This window comes from Entelurus aequoreus, linkage group LG01, assembly GCF_033978785.1.
Source record: "Entelurus aequoreus isolate RoL-2023_Sb linkage group LG01, RoL_Eaeq_v1.1, whole genome shotgun sequence".
Lineage (NCBI taxonomy): Eukaryota > Metazoa > Chordata > Actinopteri > Syngnathiformes > Syngnathidae > Entelurus > Entelurus aequoreus.
The window spans coordinates 44684516-44711930 of record NC_084731.1 but is presented as its reverse complement, the minus strand read 5'-3'; the positions used below and the strand labels follow the sequence as shown (position 1 = coordinate 44711930).

The window sequence follows — 27415 nt, the reverse complement described above, 5'->3', positions numbered from 1 at the left end:
TTTAGGGTCACCGGAAGTTGTATCATCGGAGTTAACACACAGCAACCAGTGAGGACCATACTAATAGATGTGTAGTAAGGGGGGCTTATTATTAGGTAATATCCAAATTAGCGCTAATTTGTGCTATATGTATGCCAAAGGACGATACATTTAGCAAGATATAAGATTAAAAATGATAAACGCAATATTTTATGATCCAGAATAGCGTGAATTGAGCGCTGTATTTATCTTCAAAACCGTGACACCCTTGATCGTTGGATCGCCATTAAAGGTTTGGTCAATGAACAACGTTGCTCGGCTCTTCACCTTCTCCTGCCGCGGTCTCCCCCTCAGCGAGACCATACCGTTAAAGAATCGCCAACATGGACTAAAAAAAACAAGTATGACGGCCTTTTCTCTCATGGCAGGACGGCGGAGAAGTCATTTATCAGTTGGTGAGTAGAAGCAACTCAACCAGTCAAAAACGAGGAAACTACACTTTGAGCTAACTCAGCATATTTGCTAAACAAGAGAAGGTCGGTTAAGTTCAACCGAATATAGTTAAGAATGTTAATATATGTGGTGGATTACACCCACAGTTTAAAATTGTTTGGTTTGAATCGAATTTTACTATTTATTTAATTTCAAATACCCTTAAAACGCAGATGATGCGTTCATGGACTGTTAATGATTAACATAGTGCTTCCATTCAAATTGCAATACAGGTTTTGCACATTTTTTTCATTGACATTCACTAAAACCTGTAATATTCCCGTCACTATCACAACAAGATGTTTTAATACAATTTAAATACCGCCTATTGATATCAAGGGAAAATCAGAGCAGTCGTTGTGTAAGGGTCGTATATTTTTTTTATTGCAGACTGAGCAAAGGTGAGCATATTTATTATGCATGTATACTTCTCTTGTCAACTGCCTGGGTTGATTGCTGCAGCTTACATTCAGGTAGGGAGCCACAGAAAAATATATATTCAATCTCAGCAACATAATGGAACATGGACATTTCTAAATTGGACTTCGAACAATGCGCAAAACAGTCATTTGCTTTTTCCTCAAATATATTGATAATTGTAGTTTCATCCCTGTTGCTCGCTAGTTGATTTTGAGTAGCTCACCAAAAGTTAAAAAAATATCTAAAGGGTTAATTTGGTTCTAAAAAACTTATATATATATATATATATATATATATTAAAATAAATTAGAAATGGTAAATGGGTTGTACTTGTATAGCGCTTTTCTACCTTCAAGGTACTCAAAGTGCTTTGACAGTATTTCCACATTTACACACTGATGGCGGGAGCTGCCATGCAAGGCGCTAACCAGCAGAGGCAAAGGGTGAAGTGTCTTGCCCAAGGACACAACGGACATGACTAGGAAGGTAGAAGGTGGGAATTGAACCCCAGTAACCAGCAACACTCCGATTGCTGGCACAGCCACTCTATCAACTTCGCCACGCCGTCCCCATGGTCTCATCTGAAACAATTTACATTCCTCCAATGAAAATAAATCGAGGGACTTTTGTTTTGAATAATTTTCCAATATTTTATTATTAATTTGAAGTCATTAATCCAATGGGAAAATTTGAGTTTTACTCTAAAACATCGACGTTTGTGTATAAAACAATAGCTTGCAATATAAAAGATATCGATAACCATCTCCAGGTCGTTGTCTTTCACAAATAAGCCAAATTGGATCTCCTCCACATCTCTACACCTTTGTCTCTCAGCCTAATTGTGATCTCCTCCCAAAACAAATGCACAGTATCACATTCCACAAACAAATGATTCACATCCTCTACAGCTCCACATAAATAACAGCTATCAACCGCTATGCCAAATTTTTGACTCAGAAAATCATTTGTAGGGTCCATTAAAAATGTTTAATTGTATTTCTTAAATTTTGGGAAGAATTGGATATGTAATATATCTTGTCCTTATTTTAGTTATTTCTCCTAGTCTCATATATTTGTTGGAACATTTATTATCACTAAAATTAACATTTTCAATATAAAGGTTTCTCAGACAAGGAGTCGTGTTTAAATATAACACATTCTGAGACATAATAGATTTTACCAATCAATCAAAGTTTATTTATATAGCCCTTAATTTCAAAGGGCTGCACAAGGCACAACGACATCCTCGGCTCAGATCACACATTTTAAAGGTAGAGGTATTGCTTTGGTGATCTTCTGAAACTGATTTTTTTGTACAACATTGATGTTTTTAACAAACCTTTTCATACGTTAACAAAATTCCACAACTGTCCATACAATGTCTGACATCCCAAATTCCTATAGAGTTATATTATTCTATATATATGAATGTAACAGTTATTCCATATAAGTGTATTGTGTGGAGAAGAATTGTGTTTAAACAATAATTTCCAGTAAAAATGGTTCTGTTGGTGGAAATCAGACCGTGCGACTGGTAATGAATGTACATGAAAGTCACAACGCAACAGAAAATGTATATCTCCCAATCTCCGGAACATGGCATCTGAAATTATAGACCACTTTGAATGTGCATTAACAAGGTAATTGTTTAACCATTTCAACTTTAAGACTCCATTCATTACATTAAAGTCAATCATTTAAATCACCCTCTTCAACACCTTGGTCTAAAGCTACAGAACTATTATTATCAGTGTATAACTACATTTGAATTGTAACAACACATTTACAACAAATATTGCAATGTTTGTAGAACAAACGGATATTCAACACAGTCAAATGCTTTATAAAAGTCTAAAAACAACATGAGACTTATGCTATTGATGATATCTTTATAGTCCACTAAGTCTAATACCAGCAATGTTGTTGTGTTTAGAACGTCCTTTTAGGAAACCTTACTGTTTCCTCAATAACACTTGAAATCCCTTTTTTTTTTAATCTGAAAGCAATATCGCCTGAAATAATTTCATAATATGTATTGAGTAAAGTGATTGTTTTTATATTATTGAGAATTCTCAATCGGGATTTTTTTTTTCTTTTCTGTCCAGTCGCTGAGGAAAACCATATTGTTGATGTAGATGGCCATATCTCCTGTACAGATTTACTTTACAAAAGGGAAGTGTGGGATACTTCTCTTTTTGCCTTATTTGTATTAATATTTGGCACAGCCAGACTGGAGCAAGAGGGGACAGAAAGAGAAAAAAAGGAAGACAGAGGGGGGAAAAGTGGGGACAAGAGGGGCATAAGACAGAGAGACAACAGCAACAATAACAACCACAACAACACAACAGCATCAGCAAATATGATATGTACAAATATGATACAAATAGTGATAACAAAGAACAAATAGCGCCTGAAAAAATGTCATAATCAATATTTTTGAGTAAAGTGATTGGTTTTATATTATTGAGGATTCTCTTATCCTTGCCAGTTTTAGGCATGAAGGTAATTAGACCTTACTTCATGTTTGTACTTAATTCTTGTTTTTATGCATACACATTGATAATGCTTTGTATACAATGTGCCTTAAATCCTTCCAAAATAATTGGTAAAATTGATCAGTTAGTCCATCAGTGCCGGGTGATTTATTTGTGGACATTTTCATGACAACTAAATTTAAATCCTCTATTTTAAGTTCTGCTTCACATAAGACTTTGAAAAAGTCGTCTATTTGTGGTATAAATGTTTGCATTTTCTGAAAAAAGGTATTCATGTAGTCTAGTCTAAGGAGCACTTGAAGAGTACAACTTGGAATAAAAGGAGAAAATCTCTTTTTGGATGCTTTTCGCGTTTTCGTATTCTTTTCCATTTATTAATAAACTATTTATAGAATTTTCTGTTGTCTACTCTTCTCCAGACTACTGAAGTAGGAATATTTTTCTCCTTACTCAGTCCATTTAGCACGTGACCTTATGAAGGCCCCTTTGGCTTTTTCCAGATAAGGTTTATCCATCTTACATTGTTGTTTTATGAATTTGTTACTTTTTAAAGTATTATTGGGGAATTGGGGGTTAAATCACCAAAAATGATTCCCGGGCGCGGCTGCGCTGCTGCCCACGCTGCTGCCCACGCTGTTGCCCACTGCTCTCCTCACCTCCCAGGGGGTGATCAAGGGGATGGGTCAAATGCAGAGGACAAATTTCACCACACCTAGTGTGTGTGTGACAATCATTGGTACTTTAACTTTAACTTTAACTTTAACTTATTAACACCAACATCAATGCACAATTTGCTTACTTCCTGAAGACAATTACATTCATAACTCCTTTTCTTTTTCTTAAATTCTTTACTGAATGTAATACTACATTCCCTGAATTTTAAATTGATTGTTTGAATTCCCGTTTGATATAATCTATAATTTCAATCATCATCTTCAATATAATTTTTATACTTTTTATAAAGTTTTTAATTTTATTGCAATAATCCTCATTTTCTAACAAACTGGTGATACATTACCAGTAGCTTTTATACTCTTGTCTTTAACGGTAGGCCCTATTGTTAAAGTAATAAAGCAGTGGTTGGTTAAGGGCTGAAAGTATTTTCCTCTGGTTTATAAGTAAACATCCGTTAAAGCAAACTGATGATTCAGAATGGTTAGTTCCAGTGTAGACAAGGATGTCAATGTTGTGGTTGTCGTCTATCGTATCTATCTAGTCCAGTGTTTTTCAACCACAGTGCTGCGGCACACTAGTGTGCCGTGAGATACAGTTTGGTTTGCCGTAGGAGATTATGTAGTTTCACATATTTGGGTTAACAATATTTTTTTGCAAACCAGTAATTATAATCCGCAAATAATGTGCCGTTGTTGAGTGACGTTGCTGTCTAGAGCTCGGCAGAGTAACCATGTTATTCTCTTCCATATCAGTAGGTGGCAGCCGGTAGCTAATTGCTTTGTAGATGTCGGGAACACGTCGTGCGAGACGACGATGGTTTGTCGTGATCACAATATGCAAACGAAAGCGGGAGGCAGTGTGCAGGTAAAAATGTATCTAATGCTTAAAGGCCTACTGAAAGCCACTACTAGAAACCACGCAGTCTGATAGTTTATTTATCAATGATGAAATCTTAACATTGCAACACATGCCAATACGGCCGGGTTAACTTATAAAGTGACATTTTAAAATTCTCGGGAAATATCCGGCTGAAACATCGCGGTATGATGACGTATGCGCGTGACGAAGTCCGAGTAACGGAAGTTATGGTACCCCGTAGAATCCTATACAAAAAGCTCTGTTTTCATTTCATAATTCCACAGTATTCTGGACATCTTTTGCAATTTTTTTAATGAACAATGAAGGCTGCAAAGAAGACAGTTGTGGGTGGGATCAGTGTATTAGCAGCGGACTACAGCAACACAACCAGGAGGACTTTGTTGGAGCGCTAGCCGCGCTAGCCGCCGACTTCACCTTGACTTCCTACGTCTCCGGGCCGCCAAACGCATCGGGTGAAGTCCTTCGTCCTTCTGCCGATCGCTGGAACGCAGGTGAGCACGGGTGTTGATGAGCAAATGAGGGCTGGCTGGCGTAGGTGGAGAGCTAATGTTTTTAGCATAGCTCTGTGCAGTCTGGTTGCTAAGTTAGCTTCAATGGCGTCGTTAGCACAGCATTGTTAACCTTCGCTAGCCTGGAAAGCATTAACCGTGTATTTACATGTCCACGGTTTAATAGTATTGTTGATTTTCTATCTATACTTCCCGTCAGGGGTTTATTTGTTTTGTTTCTATATGCAGTTAAAGCAAGATGCTATCACGTTAGCTCGTAGCTAAAGCATTTCGCCGATGTATTGTCGTGGAGATAAAAGGCACTGAATGTCCATTTCGCGTTCTGGACTCTCATTTTCAAGAGGATATAGTATCCGAGGTGGTTTAAAATACAAATCTGTGATCTACAATAGAAAAAGGAGAGTGTGGAATCCAATGAGCCAGCTTGTACCTAAGTTACGGTCAGAGCGAAAAAAGATACGTCCATCGCTGCCTCTCAAGTCATTCACTGTAACGTTCCTCATCTACGAATCTTTCATCCTCGCTCAAATTAATGGGGTAATCATCACTTTCTCGGTCCGAATCTCTCTCGCTCCATTGTAAACAACGGGGAATTGTGAGGAATACTAGCTCCTGTGACGTCACGCTACTTCCGGTACAGGCAAGGCTTTTTTTTATCAGCGAGCAAAAGTTGCGAACTTTATCGTCGATTTTCTCTACTAAATCCTTTCAGCAAAAATATGGCAATATCGCGAAATGATCAAGTATGACACATAGAATGGATCTGCTATTCCCGTTTAAATAAAAAAAAAATCATTTCAGTAGGCCTTTAAACCAAAAATAAACAAAAGGCGAGTGCCGCTAAGAAAAAGTATTGAAGCTTAGGGAAGGCTATGCAAAACGAAACTAAAACTGAAATGGTTGCAAAGTAAACAAAAACAGAATGCTGGACAACAGCAAAGACTTACAGCGTCTGGAGCAGACAGCATCCCCAAAGTACATCCGAACATGACATGACAATCAACAATGTCCCCGCAAAGAAGGATAGCGACAACTTAAATAGCCTTGATTGCTAAAACAAATCAGGTGCAGGGAATAGCGCTCAAGGAAGACATGAAACTGCTACAGAAAAATACCAACAAAACAGGAAAACTGTTTTGTTGGTAAAATAGGAGCGCAAGACAAAAACTAAAACACTACACACAGAAAGACACCAAAAAACTCCAAATAAGTCACAGCACACCTACTTTGAGACAAGAGCTATAGTGATGCATGCTTGGTTATTGTTTGAATTCATATCCAACACTTGCGAGAACAACTTTTTATTGTCAATATCAACTGCTGAGTTTCATTTTTTAATGTTTTCTGCTAGTGGTGTGCCTCCGGATTTTTTCAATGGAAAAAAATGTGCCTTGGCTCAAAAAAGGTTGAAAAATACTGATCTAGTCAACAACAGCTGCAGTTGCTCCTTCTGAAGACTCTGTGTTTTGGAAGACAATTACAAGTCTGGCGCCACACCCCTACAGAAGAACTATAAATCAAATAAGATGCCGTCAGAGTTACGTGACGTGAGCGTAAACACCAGGCTTTGAGCTAGGTTCGTGACTTTATCAGTTATCCATAATGGTTTTACGATAATTTATTATAAAGCGGTAATACTAACCGTGGGAAGTTTCACCGCGGTTTATCATTACGATCCTACTCAGGACTAACCCCTGCACATCGAGGTAGTAGTACAGCAACACTTTGCGCTGCGGCAGTCCTTAAGTTTTAATCGACCCAAAACAAAAATAAAAGTTGAATTAAATAATATCGATATAAAAATGTACGCGATATTGTCATATCGATATTTTCCCCCAACCCCTAGCACAGGAACAATAACTGACTTTCATGATCGATAGCACCTTTCAACCCGGCCAATAAAGTCAGGCAACAGAATAAAAGCATACTAGTATAATAACAGGGTTGCAGCTAACTGACGTGTAAAAATGGCAGCAGATGGAACTTGTCCTGTAAAAGACAAGTTCATTAATTTCTGTCGAAATGTGAAGCCAATAACAGAATCCCTGCATTACTGGAGAACCTAACCCTAAAGGACAAACTGAGTGGTATGGTTGGTTGCATAATGATTGTTTTGTTGGATTGCAGTGTCAAAGGAGCAAAGGTGAGCGTTGGCCATGGCAGCTTTTTTGCTGCACTGCTTGATCCTAACGGCGATAACGACATGGAAAGGTGTGTGCGTGACGCATGCAAAACAAACAAAATGGCCTCTATATTCCCAGACGCCCGTTCTTCTTGTCTGGAATGCCCCCACGCAGGACTGCGCCCCGCGCCACGGCGTCACTTTACCTTTGGAGCAGTTTCACATTGTGGCCTCACCCAACGAGGGCTTCACCCGGCAAAATCTCACTATATTTTACAAGGAGCGCCTCGGTTTGTACCCCTACTACGAACAGGACGAAACCGCAGTCAACGGGGGCCTCCCGCAGCTCGCCAGCATCACCCAACACTACGAAAAGATGCCGGAAGGCGTGCAGAAGTACATACGTGAGCCTAAGGCCAAAGGTTTGGCTGTCATCGACTGGGAGGAGTGGCGGCCATTGTGGATCAGGAATTGGGATTCTAAAGACATCTATCGCAGTCAGTCCCGGAAGATGGTGCTGAAGAAGAACCCGACATGGAGCCAGGAGCAAGTTGCAAAGGTGGCCCAGCAGGAGTTTGAGCTGTCTGCTCAGAAATTCATGCTGGAAACTCTGAAGCTGGCGAAGAACCTGAGGCCCAATCAGCTGTGGGGCTTCTACCTGTTTCCGGATTGCTACAACCACGACTACAGGAGTGGCCTGAAGAACTACACGGGCCGCTGCCCTGCACTGGAGATGGCCCGCAACGACCAGCTCAACTGGTTGTGGATGGAGTGCACGGCGCTCTTCCCGTCCATCTACATGGGATCTGTGCTGACCTCCACTCAGCATGGCCGCCTCTTTGTGCGCAACAGGGTGAAGGAGGCTACGCGCCTGGCGTCTGTTGGTGATGGATTAGCACGCCCTGTTTTTGTCTACACCCGACCCACGTACATGAACCAGATGACCCTCCTCACTGAGGTTAGTTGGAGCACCTAATTACCTAATGTTCAATTTGACTTCACAAGCACGGAGTACAACCGGCAACCATTAGGGCAGTGTTTTTCAACCACCGTGCCATATACAGTCTGGTGTGCTGTGGGAGAGTATATAATTTCACATATTTGGGTTAAAAATATTTTTTACAAATCTAGAGCTCAGCAAAGTAACCGTGTAATACTCTTCCATATCAGTAGATGGCATCCGGTAGCTATTTGCTTTGTAGATGTCGGAAACAGCGGGAGGCAGCGTGCAGGTAAAAAGTTATCTAATGCTTAAACCAAAAATAAATAAAAGGTGAGTGCCCCTAAGAAAAGGCATTGAAGCTTAGGGACGGCTATGCAGTACGAAACTAAAACTGAACTGGCTACAAAGTAAACGAAAACAGAATGCTGGACGACAGCAAAGACTTACTGTGGAGCAAAGACGGCGTCCACAAAGTACATCCGAACATGACATGACAATCAACAATGTTCCCAAAAAGAAGGATAAAAACAACTTAAAAATTCTTGATTTGTAAAACAAAGTAGATGCGGGAAATATCACTCAAAGGAAGACATGAAACTGCTACAGGAAAATACCAAACAAAGAGAAAAAGCCACCAAAATAGGAGCGCAAGACAAAAAGTAAAACACTACACACAGGAAAGCAGCAAAAAACTCCAAATAAGTCACGGCGCTGTGTGACAGGTTGTGACAGTACACCTACTTTGAGACAAGAGCTATATTGACGCATGGTTGGTTATGGTTTAAATTCATATCCAACAATTGCGACAACAACTTTTTTTAATGATTTCTGCCGGTTTCAACGTAAAAAATGTGCCTTGGCTCAAAAAAGGTTGAAAAACACTGTATTAGGGGCAATGTGGAGCACATTTTTAACACTTTGTCAGATAGCTAGACACATTCAGCAATTGAATACATTTTTAGCAGCTTGTACTTCATGCATTACAATGAAGTACACACCTCACATTTCAGCAGACATGTTTTGTAGTAATTTAATCTTACAGAAAATAACTCAATAACATAATACAACGCAATATAGTAGAGATGTGTCGAGCGGTGTAAACGTACGTCATCAGCCATTGCCGACTAATGACGATCACAAATGCCGAGCCGCACAAATGCTGACAAGTGCCTCGCAGCTAATTGTGTCTCCATACACTGTGTGTAGCCGCTTCCCTGAACTAGTAGTCTCCTTTATCACGGAAAGTAAACTGCATTTCTCAGTATCTTAGAAAGAAACTGCACTTTTTTGTACGTTCGCAATTATGTAAGAAAATACAGATATATTTTTTGTAAACCATTCTAACTCATAAATAAAAGTCCACTTACAATGGATTTAATGGGAGGTCCTCTATCCCGCTCATTGAGACCTCTAAATAACCATCCAAAAATCACCAACAATACCCCATTTACATTTCGTGACTTGAAATTTAACAAAGTGTTTAAGGCTGCAGCTAACGATTATTTTTCTATCGATTAATCTATAGATTATTTTTTTCGATTAATCGGTTAATCTATAGATTATTTTTTTCGATTAATCTATAGATTATTTTTCCTTTTACCGATTATTTTTTTATTCAAAATGAAGATGAAAAAATAAATGTAGGCCCGTTTTTTCAAAAGGCATGGCTTTTATTTACAAAAAAAAAGAAGTATGGCCACTCTGTCAACATTGACAACAACATGACTAAATATTCTGTAACAATGTAAACATTTAAAACTTTTAACATTTAACAAAATTAAAAGTAGCTTATTTGCTTTTTAATGTGCAAATATAAAAGTCAACATCCAGTGCAAATCTTAATATTCTGCAATAGTATAAGCATTTCAAAAGTAAAAGTATTGCTTATTTTGCTTTAAAATGTGCAAAAATAAAGATAAACATCCAATACAAAAAAGTGCAAAACAAAATATTCTGTAACAACAGTGTAAACATTTCAACAAAAGTGAAAGTATTGCTTGTTTGCTAAAATGTGCAAAAATAAAGATAAACATCCAATACAAAAAAGTGCCAATCTAAATATTCTGGAGCACTGTAAACATTAAGTATTGCTTTTAAAATGTGCAAAATAAACATCCAGTCCAACACAGTACACAATAACCAATTCTACTCATTCCAGTGAGTGACTAACAGTTGTAATGAAGAAAGGTTAGCATGTCTACATGTTTGGTTCTTTTCTTGTTTACAATATTCCCAGCAGCTGAAAATAGGTGCTCAGAAGGGGTCGATGTGGCTGGAACTGAGAGGTAATTAGCCTTCACCTCAAGCCAGGACTGCGAGTGAGCTGAGCTGCAGTTTATATTTCTAGAAGGTCAACGGGCTCATAGTGATGTTACTAGTAGTTGACTGGGAGGTGTTTATTATCATTTGGGGAGAGTCCGCTGCCTGATGCTCACCTGCTAAACACCTATCTGCTCCACGCTGAAGCGCTGACTACATGCGCTCTGAATACACACTGCTGATTGGCTGATAATGCTTCGTGTGTACCAATCAGATGGTTGTGTGGGTGGGACAATGCTGCGTGTGTACCAATCAGATGGTTGTGTGGGTGGGACAATGCTGCGTGCTGAGACAGAGGCAGAGGAGCGAAGCAGCTTGGTAAGACTTTAGCAGCTAAAGTTAGCTTTAGCTTAGAAACTCGTTCGGTACACCCCCGTGCCGAACCGAAAGCCCCGTACCGAAACGGTTCAATACAAAACACGTACCGTTACACCCCTAGCAGATACAAATGACACATTCATGTTTTTGTGTAATGATGACAACGTATGCTCGCGCGGACGATTGACTAGTTGATGGTTTTCTTTTCAAATGTTCGTTCATAGCCGTTGTGCTGCTACGATAGGCCATTTCCGCTCGACACAGTGTGCATACAACAACATTATTAGGCCGTTTATTGAAATACTCCCACACTTTTGACCACTTTTGGCATGCTTTTCCCCCCTCGCTCGCACCGCTCGCATCGTCTGTTTTGATCGTCTGCTTTGCGGTCCGCCATGACGGTAGTGTGACGTAAATATGCGACGCGTCGATGCACAAAAACGGCGTCGACGTATTTACGTAACCGATGACGTCGACCACGTCGACGCGTCGTTTCAGCCTTAAAAGTGTTATTGTTATTTTAAGTGCTAACGCAGACACAATGGCACCGTGATCCCAGAGAGCTAACTAGCTTGTATCGCTGTGTTGACATCACCGGCCGGTGAGCTGCTTTCTCGCCTTGGTGCTCGTGGAAGTTTATTCTTTAATCATAAATAATGCCTCTTACTTGATAGAATGATGAGGACATAATCTGACAAGTTGTTGAACTTTGGCATCCAATTTAGACCTGTAAATGGTGAGAAAGAGAGAAAAGACGCCTGGTTCCAGACCCCTCCATCCCCTTTTTAAACCTTTTGTAGGAATTGTGAGTCATTTTACTTTTAAATGGGAATATATCAACAACCTAACAATCGGCATCTTACTGACGGCAGACATTATACAGTAAGTGATGTTTTGTATTCGTTGGCTCTCAAGGGAACGTCGTGATGCGTTTTTGAAATTAATGCACAGCCGTATGCTTAAAATTAGCAAAATATGTAAATAATACGTTATCACAGCGTGCATATAAAACCTTGATGGAGGTATTTGGATGTTTTTTCAAGCGCTTAAAAGGCGGAATAGAGCAACTCCCATAGGCTCCATTGTAAGCAGACTTTTTGCTCGCATTGTTTTACGAGTTAGAATGTATAAAAAAAGAAAAACTTGTGCTTAGCTTACATAAAGATTGTGAATGATAAGCATAATTCCAAACAAGTGCAGTTCTCTCTAAGTATCATTATTACTGGAGTACGGGGCTTAACATGTTACACACAGAAAGCTAAGAGCAGGCATGCAGATAGCTAAGCTAACCTAGCTTGAAACAACACTGCTCCTTGTACTATTGACTTTGTTTCAAACAATTGTATGTAAAAAAAAAAAATAAATAAGAATCAGAAACTGGTTTAAATATTGTGTTGATATTGTTAAAGGCCTACTGAAATGATTTTTTTAAAATTTAAACAGGGATAGCAGATCCATTCTATGTGTCATACTTGATCATTTCGCGATATTGCCATATTTTTGCTGAAAGGATTTGGTATAGAACAACGACAATAAAGTTCACAACTTTTGGTCTCTGATAAAAAAAAGCCTTGCCCCTACCGGAAGTAGCGTGACGTAGTCAGTTGATCGCCTCCTCATATTTTCCTATTGTTTTCAATGCAGCTAGAGCGATTCGGACTGAGAGAGCGACGATTACCCCATTAATTTGAGCGAGGATGAAAGATTTGTGGATGAGGAACGTTAGAGTGACGGACTAGAATGCAGTGCAAGACATATCTTTTTTCGCTCTGACCGTAACTTAGGTACAAGCTGGCTCATTGGATTCCACACTCTCTTCTTTTTCTATTGTGGATCACTGATTTGTATTTTAAACCACCTCGGATACTATATCCTCTTGAAAATGAGAGTCGAGAACGCGAAATGGACATTCACAGTGACTTTTATCTCCACGACAATACATCGACGAAACACTTTAGCTACGGAGCTAACGTGATAGCATCGTGCTTAACTGCATTTAGAAACAAAATAAATAAATCCCTGACTGGAAGGATAAACAGAAGATCAACAATACTATTAAACCATGGACATGTAAATACACGGTTAATGCTTTCCAGCCTGGCGAAGGTTAACAATGCTGTTGCTAACGACGCCATTGAAGCTAACTTAGCTAGGGAGCTAACGTGATAGCATCGGGCTCAAATGTAGATAGAAACAAAATACATAAACCCATGACTGGGAAGGATAGACAGAAAATCCCCAATACTATTAAACCATGAACATGTAAATACACGGTTAATGCTTTCCAGCTTGGCGAAGCTTAAAAATGCTGTTGCTAACGACGCCATTGAAGCTAACTTAGTATAACGGGACCTCACAGAGCTATGATAAAAACATTAGCGCTCCACCTACGCCAGCCAGCCCTCATCTGCTCATCAACACCCGTGCTCACCTGCGTTCCAGCGATCGACGGAAGGACGAAGGACTTCACAACGATCATCCGTGCGGTCGGTGGCTAGCGTCGGCTAGCGCGTCTGCTATCCGAGTCAAAGTCTTCCTGGTTGTGTTGCTGCAACCAGCCGCTAATACACCGATCCCACCTACAACTTTCTTCTTTGCAGTCTTCATTGTTCATTAAACAAATTGCAAAAGATTCACCAACACAGATGTCCAGAATACTGTGGAATTATGAGATGAAAACAGAGCTATTTTGTATTGGATTCAATGGGGTACCGATACTTCTGTTTCACTGGCTATGTCACGCGCATACGTCATCCTCCAAAGGCGTTTTCAACCGGAAGTTTAGCGGGAAATTTAAAATTGCACTTTATAAGTTAACCCGGCCGTATTGGCAAGTGTTGCAATGTTAAAATTTCATCATTGATTTATAAACTATCAGACTGCGAGGTCGGTAGTAGTGGGTTTCAGTAGGCCTTTAAACTGTCAATAGCACTCATAATAAATACACTTTAAAATGTACAGTTAATACATGTAATTGGTATCGGTATTAGTCTCAGCCGATCTCCCTCATGAGTAATGGGTATCAGAACCGGCAGCATAAAATCCTGATAGTCATTATCTTATTTGAATGAAATCCCTTCTTACCCTTCACATTGGATTCACCATTTTGTTATACCTTATCAAGGGACAATACTGTAGGAAATAAACTTGGATATACTTTGGACTAGTCACTGTACAGCTTGTATAACGGTGTACATGTCTACTAAAATCAAGTCAACACACAAACATTTTTGTCTAAATTTGAGTACACCTCATAAGTGAACATGTCCAAGCTTTACACAGACTACTCTAATGGTTTTGGTAAAATGGTGGCTGCAATGTGAAGGTATGAATTGCTTTCATACTGCATGTAATTATGATATAGTCCACCATAACACATCATTAAACTAGCAAACTTTTAACATTGTCTAACTTGAAAAATAGAAATCAATTAGTGTGCAATCATTGTTATACAAGATGAGATACTGACAACATGGTGTTCTATGGTTATCACAATTCCTCTTTGTGTCATCACTGGTACCGTATTTTCCGAACCATAGGACGCACCGGATTATAAGGCGCACTGCCGATGAGCGGGTCTAGTCAGGTCTATTTTAATTTTTGTCTAAAAGGAAAACACTTCCTTGTGGTCTACATAACATGTAATGGTGGTTCTTTGGTCAAAATGTTGCATAGGTTATTAAAGATTAAAGTACCAATGATTGTCACACACACACTAGATGTGGTGAAATTTGTCCTCTGCATTTGACCCATCCCCTTGGGGAGCAGTGGGCAGCAGCGGCGCCGCGCCCGGGAATCATTTTGGTGATTTAACCCCCAACTCCAACCCTTGATGCTGAGTGCCAAGCAGGGAGGAAACGGGTCCCATTTTTATAGTCTTTGGTATGACTCGGCTGGGATTTGAACTCCAACCTACCGATCTCAGGATTATGTTTTACAGATCATCTTCGGTCTTTTCTTCGTTATCTTTGTTGTAGCGGTGTAGCGTGCCAGGACGGGAGTGGAAGAAGTGTCAAAAGATGGAGCTAACTGTTTTAATGACATTCAGACTTTACTTCAAAAGGGAAATAACAATGCCGGAAATGTGTCCCGTGAAAAACCGTCCGACCGGAACTCTCTAATAACTAAAGTTCCTTGGGTGCATAATGAAAACTAACGATACCGGTATGTTTTAGCGCTTTCATGGCGAGTTTACTGACAGATATAGGTAAGAACTTTACACTACTTTATATTAGAAATGGCAACAGCGGAGGATGAATGTTACATAACAAGAAGATAGAGAAAAAGAAGAAACTTATTGACTACGGGGTTGGCATGGACTACAAATACAGATCAGCAGGTACCAGAAGGTAAGAAAAGTTGCTATTGCATAATATTGCGAAACAAAACGCCAGATAATAAGTTTTACCTTATACACACACCATAATAATACTCGTATGTTGAAGCACAGTACAATCCATCAAGCGGTGAGGCTTCATAGCTTACCAAAGTCGTACTAAAACATTTTGATAGATTTTTGAGCGCCGTGTGTAATGTTCTATATTTTCAATGGAACATATAAAATGTTGGTGTTGTTTATTTGAGTCATATTGCAGTCTACATGTATCTCTTATGTGTGACTGCCATCATATTGCAGTCTACCCGCATCTCTTATGTGTGACTGCCATCTACTGGTCACACTTATCATTTCACCATGTACCAAATAAAATAGCTTGGAGGTCGGTAAGTACAACCAAAATTATTCCGTACATTAGGCGCACCGGGTTATAAAGCGCACTGTCGAGTTTTGGGAAAATGAAAGGATTTTAAGTGCGCCTTATAGTCCGAAAAATACGGTACCTCTTTTTTTTTCTTACAAGACCAGCACTAATGCTGCACACCATGGGGAACAATGAGAATGTCTAGAGAAATGTGTCATTATATTCTTACAAGTGATGGAGCAGGAAGGGGCGAGGAACATGTTTTGTGGTAAACATTTCATATGAAGCGCCCTGTCGTTTGTCATTTTTGTGTGTGCCTTTTTCCTAGACTGATCTGGTGTCCACCATTGGTGAGAGCGTGGCACTGGGAGCGGCGGGCGTCATCTTCTGGGGGGACTCCTCCTACTCGAGCAACAGCAGCTGCTCGGCCCTGAAAGTCTATCTCGAGGGACCGCTGGGCCACTACCTGCTCAACGTGTCCACGGCGGCGGAGCAGTGCAGCCGGGCGCTGTGCCACCTCCACGGCCGCTGTTTGCGCAAGCGGGCGGACGACGACGCATACCTCCACCTCAGCGCCTCTCAGCACACTATCAGCCGCCAGGGCGGCCGCCTAAAGGCAAGTGGCGAGCTCGGCAAGGCCGAACTGGCGGTTTTGCGCAAACGTTTCCAGTGCCAGTGCTACAGCGGGTACCAGGGCGAGGCCTGTGCTCAGAAACAGACGGGGCAAAATAGAGCTCCCTCTGTTCTAATAACCTGGTCGCTTAGCTTCATACTCCCGCTAGGACTCCTCATGCTGCTACACTGAGGAAGTGCAGCAACCCAAAATAATCACCGCTCGTGCCAAGCAACAACCAGAACAACAATATTTGGATTGTTGAGTGTAAAATGAAAATCCCTAAAGATCAGTTCCTTGTTACTTACAGTAGTCATATTTTCCAAATGTGCTCACGACAACACGATGTAAGCCTGGCAAAATGCTTCAGAAGATCTTCCAAGAGCTGGATCACACCCTGTGACAGATTGTACGTTACAAAAAATCCCTAAAAAACTCTTCAGTTCCCCATGTTGTCTCCCTCCCCATATCTACCAACCCGGATGAGCGACCACACTTGCTTTATAAGGGAACAAAAGAACAATGTTTATTATATTCTCTGTTTCTCCTTGCATTTCTGAGGGCCTTAAATGTGCATAAAAGTGCTTAAGGCCTGGTGAAAAATGTCACATTTCAGCAGTTCTGTAGAAGAAAAAAAACTCAAAATACAGTTAATATACACTATATTGACAAAAGTATTTGGCCACCTGCCTTGACTCACATATGAATTTGAAGTGCCATCCCATTGCTAATCCATAGGGTTCAATATGATGTGGGTCCACCTTTTGCAGCTATTACAGCTTCAACTCTTCTGGGAAGGCTGTCCACAAGGTTGCGGAGTGTGTTTATAGGAATTTTCGACCATTCTTCCAAAAGCCCATTGGAGAGGTCACACACTGATGTTGGTCGAGATTGCCTAGCTCTTAGTCTCCGTTCTAATTGATCCCAAAGGTGATCTATCGGGTTCAGGTCAGGACTCTTTGCAGGCCAGTCAAGTTCATCCACACCAGACTCTGTCATCCATGTCTTTATGGACCTTGCTTTGTGCACTGGTGCAGAGTCATGTTGGAAGAGGAAGGTGCCCGCTCCAAACTGTTCCCACAAGGTTGGGAGCATGGAATTGTCCAAAATGTGTTGGTATGCTGGAGCATTCAAAGTTCCTTTCACTTGAACTAATGGGCCAAGCCCAACTCCTGAAAAACAACCCCACGCCATAATTCCTCTTCCACCAAATTTCACTCTCTGCACAATGCAGTCCAAAATGTACCGTTCTCCTGGCAACCTCCAAACCCAGACTGGTCCATCAGATTGCCAGATGGAAAAGCGTGATTCATCACTCCAGAGAACGCGTCTCCACTGCTCCAGAGTCCAGTGGCAACGTGCTTTACACCACTGCATCGCACGCTTTGCATTGGACTTGGTGATGTATGGCGTAGATGCAGCTGCTCAGCCATGGAAACCCATTCCATGAAGCTCTCTGCGTACTGTACGTGGGCTAATTGGAATGTCATATGAAGTTTGGAGCTCTGTAGCAACTGACTGTGCAGAAAGTCTCTTTGCACTATGCGCTTCAGCATCTGCTGACCCCTCTCTGTCAGTTTACGTGGCCTACCACTTGGTGGCCGACTTGCTGTTGTTCCCAAACTCTTCACTTTTCTTATAATAAAGCCGAATGTTGACTTTGGAATATTTAGGAGCAAGGAAATTTCACGACTGGATTTGTTGCACAGGTGGCATGCTATGACAGTTCCACGCTGGAAATCACTGAGCTCCTGAGAGCGTCCCATTCTTTCACAAATGTTTGTAGAAACAATCTCCATGCCTAAGTGCTTGATTTTATACGCTTGTGGCCGGGCCAAGTGATTAGGACACCTGATTCTCATCATTTGGATGGGTGGCCAAATACTTTTGGCAATATAGTGTACGTTAAAAATCAGCCCCTGCCAGTTGTTTCATGGACCGTCACGAAATCTGGTTCAGGAATAGCTTCAAGAGCTCATGTTTGTAGACATACAGGAAGTTGGCCATTTTTCGCCAAAAACTGTGGTTATACTTCTCCCAAATTAATATTACGGATACAACACACACAAATTGTGAAGTATTTTGGGCTCTCCCATGAGATGTCAGAGGAGGCTTTGATGTCTAGCTCAGCAATACCAAACCTGAACAACTTTGCTTTCACATGGTCAGACTTGAATAGTAATCAGGGTGTATGATGAAGATGCCACCCTGACGACATGATGTCCCTTCCTTGAGTGAGTCCTGGCAGAAACCCTGATTTGCGTAGCGATGCCAGGGCCCGCTCAACTGTGCCTGCAGCTCTGCTGTTTTTTGTTTTTTAGTCAAATTTCATGCTGGATACGTGAGTGGTAACAAATGACCACACACCTCATAGTTTTCAGGTTGTATTACACAAACAGCATTTCCACATTCTAAACAATACAATACGAAAAGATGATCAATTATTACAAATCATCCAGCTGGCTAAGGAATTTTATTCAAGCTCATCGTGTTGGTTTCAGCATTTCATTCCTCCTGAAAGAAACCAAAATAGTTTAAGAGATTATTATTGTATTATGTGCTCTTTATTGTGAGCAATTTTCCAAAACCTCATGACTGAACCTGAATGTTTACAGATGTCATAATTGACATCTTTCTATTGCAGTTTTCATCTCAGCATCCTGCTGGTTAACAGTGGCATGCAACATGCAAGGAAATGATCGTCCTATCCCTTCATGTAGAGCTGTGAAAGTTGTATGAGTATGGAAAAAAAACAAAAACTGATGGATATTTAAGTTGCCGTCCTGTTTCCAGGGGGAAAAAAACACCTTTCTCCATATTGAACTACATATGTGTCAATACTTAGTTCTAAATGGTTCAACTGCCTGACTTTAAATTGCGTCATTATTTTCTTTGATGTTGGAGTTCCTGTCAATGCAGCTGTGATGACACCATAGATACTATTTCTGTTATTCTTGGTAGCTGGGGCTCTCTGGGAAGTTTACATCTACAGTAGGTACTGTATTTATTCTCCATGCCAAAATGTCAAAAAAGGGTAATTAACTGCCTAAAAGGAATATCACAAAAGGCAGTGGAATGTTTACTATGCTGCAAACGTAATGACATTCTGCACTTTAACACGTTTTCCGTCACATGACGTTTTTTTTTGACTGGGGTACAGGACGGGCGTACTCACAATGCAATAATAGTTTTGTTGTAATCACTTGGTTTGTCACTACCTTTATGTTTCTAATGCCTTACTTTACTCAAATGCAATAAAAGAAATTACACCGTTTGACATTTTTGTAAAATCTTTTCAGATCCCTTTTGTTTTTTTAAATAAAAGATAATTTAAATGTGAGATTTGATTATGTATTTTATTTTTTTTTTACATCACTGGTCAAATGCATGTTAATGTAAGTTGATGACATTGTGCACTTTTAAAACTATGCCATATTGTTGTGGAGTAAGTTTATTTCGAACATTTATAATCAGATCCATCACATATTTCACGTGTTCATTTCTCCGTACATGTCCGAAAAGGAGTAGGAAGAAGCAAACCTTATTTAATCCTACAACTTTTCCAATTCTTTGCAATTACTAACACACTTGCTGACTTCCTGTTCTCATTTTGTAAGAAATTTTAAATCAACGAATAATAAATATAACAGTTCTCTTCATAAATAGTTCAGTCAATTAGGACTCACATAATGAGATAAGTAAGATAATGTAATTTTCAGGAAGGTTCTAGATCAGGGGTCAATGTCAAACTCGTTTTCATTGAGGGCCACGTTGCAGATTTGGCTGCCCTCAGAGGCCGCTTGTAACATTAATAAAAGAATGATTACCTATGCATTTGATTAGTAAATGTATATTTTACCTACACTGTAAGAAAAAAAAAATTGTGGATTTTTCGGTCAAAAAAATGGCTGAATTTTACCATAAAATTTACAGTAAAATGGTCTCACTCTATTTTACTGTAAAATTCTGGTGATTGCCAGTGTTTTGTTTGTTTTTTGCATAAAAAATATGGTTGCTGTTTTCACAGTGTATCACTGTAAATGTAAACATGGTACCACAGTTTTTTTCTTCTTCTGGTCGGATTCTGAAGACCGAGCTGTTTTAAAAAAATCTATATATTGTAATGTTTATAGTGTACAATTTGATGGATAACTTGCTCTGAAATCATAAGGCTAAGTATATATTTATGTATGTTTTTGCCCCAAAAATGATAATATAATATCTGTTGCATTATTAGATAGATAAAATTTAAAAGATATAACTGCATGCCGTATGTCTTTTTTTTCTGTCAAAATAGAAAAAGTAAGAAAGATAAAGTACTTCATAGAGGCATATTACAGTTTGTATTTCCAAGCTTTAACGGGCCATTCAAAATGATGTGGCGGGCCAGATCTGGCCTGCGGGCCTTGAGTTTGACACCTGTGTTCTAGCTGGTTATCAGAATTCTTCCTTGTACTTTTTAAACACTGACTTTGAACAGTTTCCAAAACGAGATCATATTAGTACATTGTTTATTAATCCATTCCATAATTTACTTCCACATACTGATATGCTGGAGGTTTTAAATGTTGTACGTGCATACAAATGTTTTGAGTTTGATTTATTCCCTAAGGTTATATTTCACTTAAGAATTGCTGCACATTCTTGGGTATAGCAGTTTATATACCAAAGACTATAAAAATGGGACCCATTACCTCCCTGCTTGACACTCAGCATCAAGGGTTGGAATTGGGGGTTAAATCACCAAAAATGATTCCTGGGCGTGGCCGCCCCTGCTGCTCACTGCTCCCCTCACCTCCCAGGCGGTGAACAAGGGTGATGGGTCAAATGCAGAGGTTAATTTCACCACACTTAGTGTGTGTGTGACAATCATGGGTACTTTAACTTTTAATATAGTTTGCTTTGTGCATCGTTTTAGAGGTTTGCAAATGCACCAAATCATTGAATTTCAATGAATAAAGGGTGTGCGTGTTCTTGATATCCAACATGATGTTTTATTCAAACTGACCTTTTTTGTAACACAGTGAATGAAGTGTACTTTTGTAGTTATTTCCCCATATTTTACATGATAACTCAGATATGGTAACATATGCACTAAGTATAAGAAATCAAAAACATACAGTGCATGTGTTTATTTCCAGTTTATGTAAATAAACATACATGCAGTCACTTGGTCAGGGGCGTGGCATAGACCACCTGGCTAATGACGTCAGGGTCACCATTTTAAACCGGAAACCATAGACCTTGTCCCCATCTCTGTAGTTTTGTAGTCTACTTTTAATTGCACAGGTGTTGTGCCAAAACTTGATTTAAAACCGGGGCTTGGTCTGTACACAACTGTTTCAGTACGTGTGGGACAGACACTTTTTATCCGTGGTTATTGTAACGATGCCGGTTGTCTTTGTCGAGTTCCACTGTGTCTTTTCTATCCTCAGTATGACTTCACTAGTTCAACAGCAGTCTTCTTGCCTTCTGACGCTGTTCACACTTGTTCCACCATTTACAAGCATTCACTAAACACATGAGCTAGCCTTCTTCCAAAAGTAAAGACAGACAGTCAATCAATCAATCAAAGATTATTTATATAGTGTCTCAAAGGGCTGCACAAGCCACAACGACATCCTCAGTTCAGATCCCACAGTGCTTCTTCTGTCTTTATTCAACAACCAAACAACCCCAAATCAAACTCCGAGGCACAGGACTTAAACTACTTAAACCAGGGAGGTCAAACATGCCCCCGCCCCTCCACATCCCACACCCCGGATTGTAAATAATGTAAATAATTCAATGTACATACTCTGCTGATTATCTTGTGTGATGACTGTATTATGATGATAGTATATATCTGTATCATGAATCAATTTAAGTGGACCACGACTTAAACAAGTTGAAAAACTTATTCAGGTGTTACCATTTAGTGGTCAATTGTACAGAATATGTACTGCACTGTGCAATCTACTAATAAAAGTTTCAATCAATCAATCAATGCGGCCCGCGGGCCGACAAGTTCGATCCGACCCGCGAGATGAGTTTGCTAAGTGTAAAATTGAGCTGCATATTTAAATGAAAGCAACTGCTGTTTTAAATGAGTCCACTGGATGTCGCAATAGCAATTCTGTTAGTCCATGGGTCGGCAACCTTTACCACTCAAAGAGCCATTTTGACCAGTTTCACAAATTAAAGAAAACAATGGGAGCCACAAAACTGTTTTGAAATTTAAAATGAAATAACACTGCATACAAAGTTTGTTTTTGCTTTGTATAAACCAGGGGTTTCAAACACGCGGCCCGCACCTTAATAAGAAAATGTAATGTTAGTGCGACCCACAAGTTTTATGTGAATGGCGCTTGACAGCGTCATACTTGCTAAACCTCCCGATTTTACCGGGAGATCCCCGAAATTCAAGCCCCCCTTTCTCTTCAATATCTGCTGATTTTTACCCTAACAACGATAAAACATTAATAAGGGCGTACCGTGATGACACGATATTTAGCCCTCTACAACCAGCATGCAGGTTCAGGTACATGTTTAGTGCAGATTCTGCTTGCACATGTAAGTGACAGCAAGGCATACTTGATCCACAGCCATACAGGTTACACTGACGGTGGTGATATAAACAACTTTAACACTCTTACTAATATGCGCCACACTGTGAACCCACACCAAACAAGAATGACAAACACATTTCGGGAGAACATCCGCACCGTAACACAACATAAATACAACAGAACAAATACCCAGAATCCCATGTATCCCTAACTCTTCCGGGCTACATTATATACCCCCGCTACCACCAACCCCCCCCCCCCCCCACACACACACATCTACCCCCCCCCCCCCTCTGTGCGTCGGTTGAGGTGGGCGGGGTGTATAATGTAGCCCGGAAGAGTTAGGGATGCATGGGATTCTGGGTATTTGTTCTGTTGTATTTATGTTGTGTTACAGTGCGGATGTTCTCCCGAAATGTGTTTGTCATTTTTGTTTGGTGTGGGTTCACAGTGTGGTGCATATTAGTAAGAGTGTTAAAGTTGTTTATACCACCACCGCAAGTGTAACCTGTATGGCTGTGGATCAAGTATGCCTTGCTGTCACTTACGTGTGCAAGCAGAAACTGCAAACAACTTGTATCTAGACTGGCATGCTACAGCTGGTCGTAGAAAGTGCTAAATGATGTGTCAACACAATGTGCCCTCATTATTGTAGATAGGGTGAAAACCGGAGAATAATTGTCCCGGGAGATTACAGGGAGAGGCACTGAAATTCGGAAGTTTCCCGGGTACCACGGGAAGGTTGGAAAGTATGTAACTGAGCCGCATCAGAGTGGTCAAAGAGCTGCATGCGGCTCCGGAACCGCGGGTTTCAGACCCCTGTAGTTCGAAATAGTTAATACCGGTGCGAGCAAGTATACAGAGAGAGAGGTACACGGTAAAGCTGGGCTTTAAAAACAAACAGGAGTATAATAAACACTTAATATGCTGCACATTGATATAGTTCTGTGAAAATGATTGTCTTCTGTGCAAATTGAAAGAAAGTGAAGAGTGGAAATGACAAGTGAAGTAGTTAAAATATCCAATAATTTTCATTTATTCTTTATTTTATTTTTTGTTCTATCCTAGTCGGGCTGTGACTTAAAGTTTAATTGCTTTGTAGTAGGATTGTACAGTATACCGGTATTAGTATAGTACCGCGATACTAATGAATCATTTTCGGTACTATACCTTCTCTGAAAAGTACCGGAATAGAATATAAATGACACAATATGTTACTGCATATGTCAGCAGCTAAATTAGAAGCCTTTGTTTGCTTACTTTCTACTAAAAGACAAGTTGTCTTGTATGTTCACTATTTTATGTAAGGACAAACTTGCAATAAGAAACATATGTTTAATGTACCCTAAGATTTGTTGTTAAAATAAAGCCAATAATGCAATTTTTTTGGGGTTCCCTTTATTTAGAAAAGTACCGAAAAGTATCGAAATCATTTTAGTACCCGTACCAAAATACTGGTATCGTTACAACACTACTTTGTAGATACACGGAGATGAAGTCTAAGTTGATTGTGTTCTTCATGGTGTTTTTGAAACTCCACCAATTTTTCCTTCAGAATTTAAGTAACTTGAAGTGTTTTGTCAAGAGGATTATTTGCTTGTTCTATTTTGGGCGGAAGTAAAACAAAATAAAACAATCTCAACTTGTCCAAGTTGTATTTTTAAGTTATCATGCCATGATTTTACTCGCCCGGGCCCACGTGGGAATATATTTTCCTCCATGCGGCACCTGAGCTAAAATAAATTTTACACCCCATGGACTTAATCAATCTTCTTTCCAAATGAATTTACAATGTTTTAACCAAAAATTAATCAAAAAGTAGTTATGACAACTACGGCCTTTGGCCTCCATGTATGGTAGATTGTACAGGGCTGTTACTGATGTGCTAAAAGTTATTTTTTGTTTAGAATCGACATATATAATTAACTGTTCTTTGTTAATGCGCATAATAAATATTTTATAAAGTGTAATGATAAATGGTCTGTATTTATTTAGCGCTTTACTATACCTGGAATCATAGGCGCCAATCTACATATCTGCCAGTGGGTGCTTGGTGTGTGTGTGTATTAGTGTTGTCCCGATACCAATATTTTGGTACCGGTACCAAAAGTATTTCGGTACTTTTCGGTACTTTTCTAAATAAAGGGGACCACAAAAAATGTCATTATTGGCTTTATTTTAACAAAAATCTTACAGTACATGAAACATGTTTCTTATTGCAAGTTTGTCCTTAAATAAAATAGTGAACATACAAGACAACTTGTCTTTTAGTAGTAAGTAAACAAACAAAGGCTCCTAATTTAGTCTGCTGACATATGCAGTAACATATTGTGTCATTTTCCATTCTATTATTTTGTTAACATTATGAGGGACAAGTGGTCGAAAATGAATTATTAATCTACTTTTTCATTGACTGTTAATATCTGCTTAGTTTCAACATGTTCTATCTACACTTCTGTTAAAATGTAATAATCACTTATTCTTCTGTTGTTTGATACTTTACATTAGTTACATTAGTTGTTGTTTAGTGTGGTTTATATGGCACATACTTATGACAGTGTTGGCATTGTTCATATTGCCACCCTTAGTGTGACATGTATGGCTGTTGAGTAAGTATGCCCTTCATTCGTTCGTGGGCAGTGTGTTTAAAGTCAAGATGATTGTGTCATTAGTTTGTTATCGGGCAAAATAAAGCCTTGGTAAGAGTTTGTTAATTATAGACTATTTGATCTGTGACTATTTTATTATGTGAAACGAACCAACTTACTTACTTACTTAATCCTCTTCTTCCCGGATGGGAAATAAGGCTTCGACGACTCGACGCCATTCATCTCGCTGCTGTGCTAGTCTCTGTGCCTCACCCCATGTAAGCTTCATCTCTTTCAGCTCCCCTTCAACTGTTCTTCGCCAGATGTTCTTTGGCCGCCCTGGCTTACGTTTTCCCGGTGGTGTCCATCTTAACGCTGCTTTTGGTATCCTCTCGTTGTCCATTCTTAGAACATGGCCTAGCCATCTGAGTCGCCTAAGTTTTATTTCACGGACCACATCTCTGCATCCTGTTTTGGTGTACAGCTCCTTGTTTGTTATTTTGTTGGGCCAGAAGATTCGACAGATTTTTCTAAGGCTCCCATTGTGGAAGGCACTGATTTTATTCATGTCTCCTTTAACCACTCGCCAGCATTCTGAGCCGTACATGAGGACTGATTTCACACAGCTGTTGTAGAGTTGAATCTTTGTCCTAAGATGGTACTGTCGGGACTTCCAGATTGGCTGCAGTCTTGCGAAAGCCCCACGAGCTTTGGAGAGCCTTGCTTGGATGTCTTTTTTCGCTCCATTGTCCTTGCTGATGAGGCTCCCCAGGTATGTGAAGTCCTCTGCAAAATCAAGTGGCACGCCATTGACGGTGATAGGTGTAGGGTTGGTGGTGTTTATGCACATGACTTGTGTCTTTGCGGTGTTGATATTCAGACCTGTCTGTTTTGCATATTTACTAAGCCTATCTGTTTTCTCTTGCAGGTGGTCTCTCTTTGAGGACAAGACCGCCAGGTCGTCAGCAAAGTCGAGATCCTCGAAGTGGGAGAAAGGCGTCCACTGAATTCCTCTGCACATGCCAGATGTAGTGTTACGCATGATCCAGTCAAGGGTAACTAGGAACAGAAAGGGGGAGAGGATGCAACCCTGTCGTACACCTGATTCCACTGGGAACCATTCTGAGAGTGTCTTGTTGTTAATGATCACACTACATTCAAAGTGGTTGTAAAACAGGCTAATCAGGGTGATGATTTTGTCCGGGATTCCATATGACCTCAGGATGTTCCAAAGGGTCTCTCTGTGCACACTGTCAAAGGCCTTTTTGAAGTCTATGAAATTAATATATAAAGGGACATTCCACTCAATGCACTGTCCAAGGATGTTTCTTAGTGCAAAGATCTGATCAATGCATCATCTGCCTCTTCTGAAACCCGCTTGTTCTTCCCTCAGCTTGTTGTCGATAACTGGTTCAATCCGTTTGAGGAGCACTCTGCAGAAGATCTTGCTGGGGATGGAAAGTAGTGTACTACCACGCCAGTTGTCACAGATCTGTAGGTTGCCTTTCTTGGGAAGTTTAACAATTAGTCCCTTATCCCAGTCACTTGGAATGGTTTCACTCTCCCAGATGGTTCTGAAGAGATCAACCAACACTGATATTGCTGTGACAGGGTCAGTCTTGAGCATCTCTGCTTCGATGGAGTCGATGCCTGCTGCTTTGCCACTCTTCATGGCTTTAAGAGCATCCTTGATCTCAGAGGCTGTAATTGGGCTAATGTCGATGTTAAGGACATCTATTGCTGGTTGAGGATTGGCCAGTGTGTCTGGTTTAGGGCAGTTTAGCACTTCCTGAAAGTGTTGGAGCCATCTTGCTG

At 40.1% G+C, this 27415-nt stretch overlaps 1 protein-coding gene across 4 annotated transcripts; it reads left to right on the top strand.

Annotated features, from left to right (window-relative positions):
- The first annotated feature begins 64 nt into the window (after nt 1–64).
- LOC133652944 (hyaluronidase-2-like) lies at nt 65–27400 on the top strand. Of its 4 annotated transcripts, none has more exons than XM_062051926.1 (4): nt 65–434; nt 7577–8529; nt 16180–16467; nt 26529–27400. In XM_062051926.1, the coding sequence occupies exons 2-4, from the start codon at nt 7606–7608 to the stop codon at nt 26541–26543; spliced, it is 1227 nt and encodes a 408-aa protein (XP_061907910.1). In that variant the 5' UTR covers nt 65–434; nt 7577–7605; the 3' UTR covers nt 26544–27400. The 4 variants fall into 4 exon arrangements, with proteins under 4 accessions (XP_061907910.1, XP_061907897.1, XP_061907889.1 ...); XM_062051913.1 differs by lacking the exon at nt 26529–27400 and adding an exon at nt 862–944 and having other exon boundaries at nt 66–434; nt 16180–20119; XM_062051905.1 differs by lacking the exon at nt 26529–27400 and having other exon boundaries at nt 66–434; nt 16180–20119.
- The last annotated feature ends 15 nt before the right edge of the window (nt 27401–27415 follow it).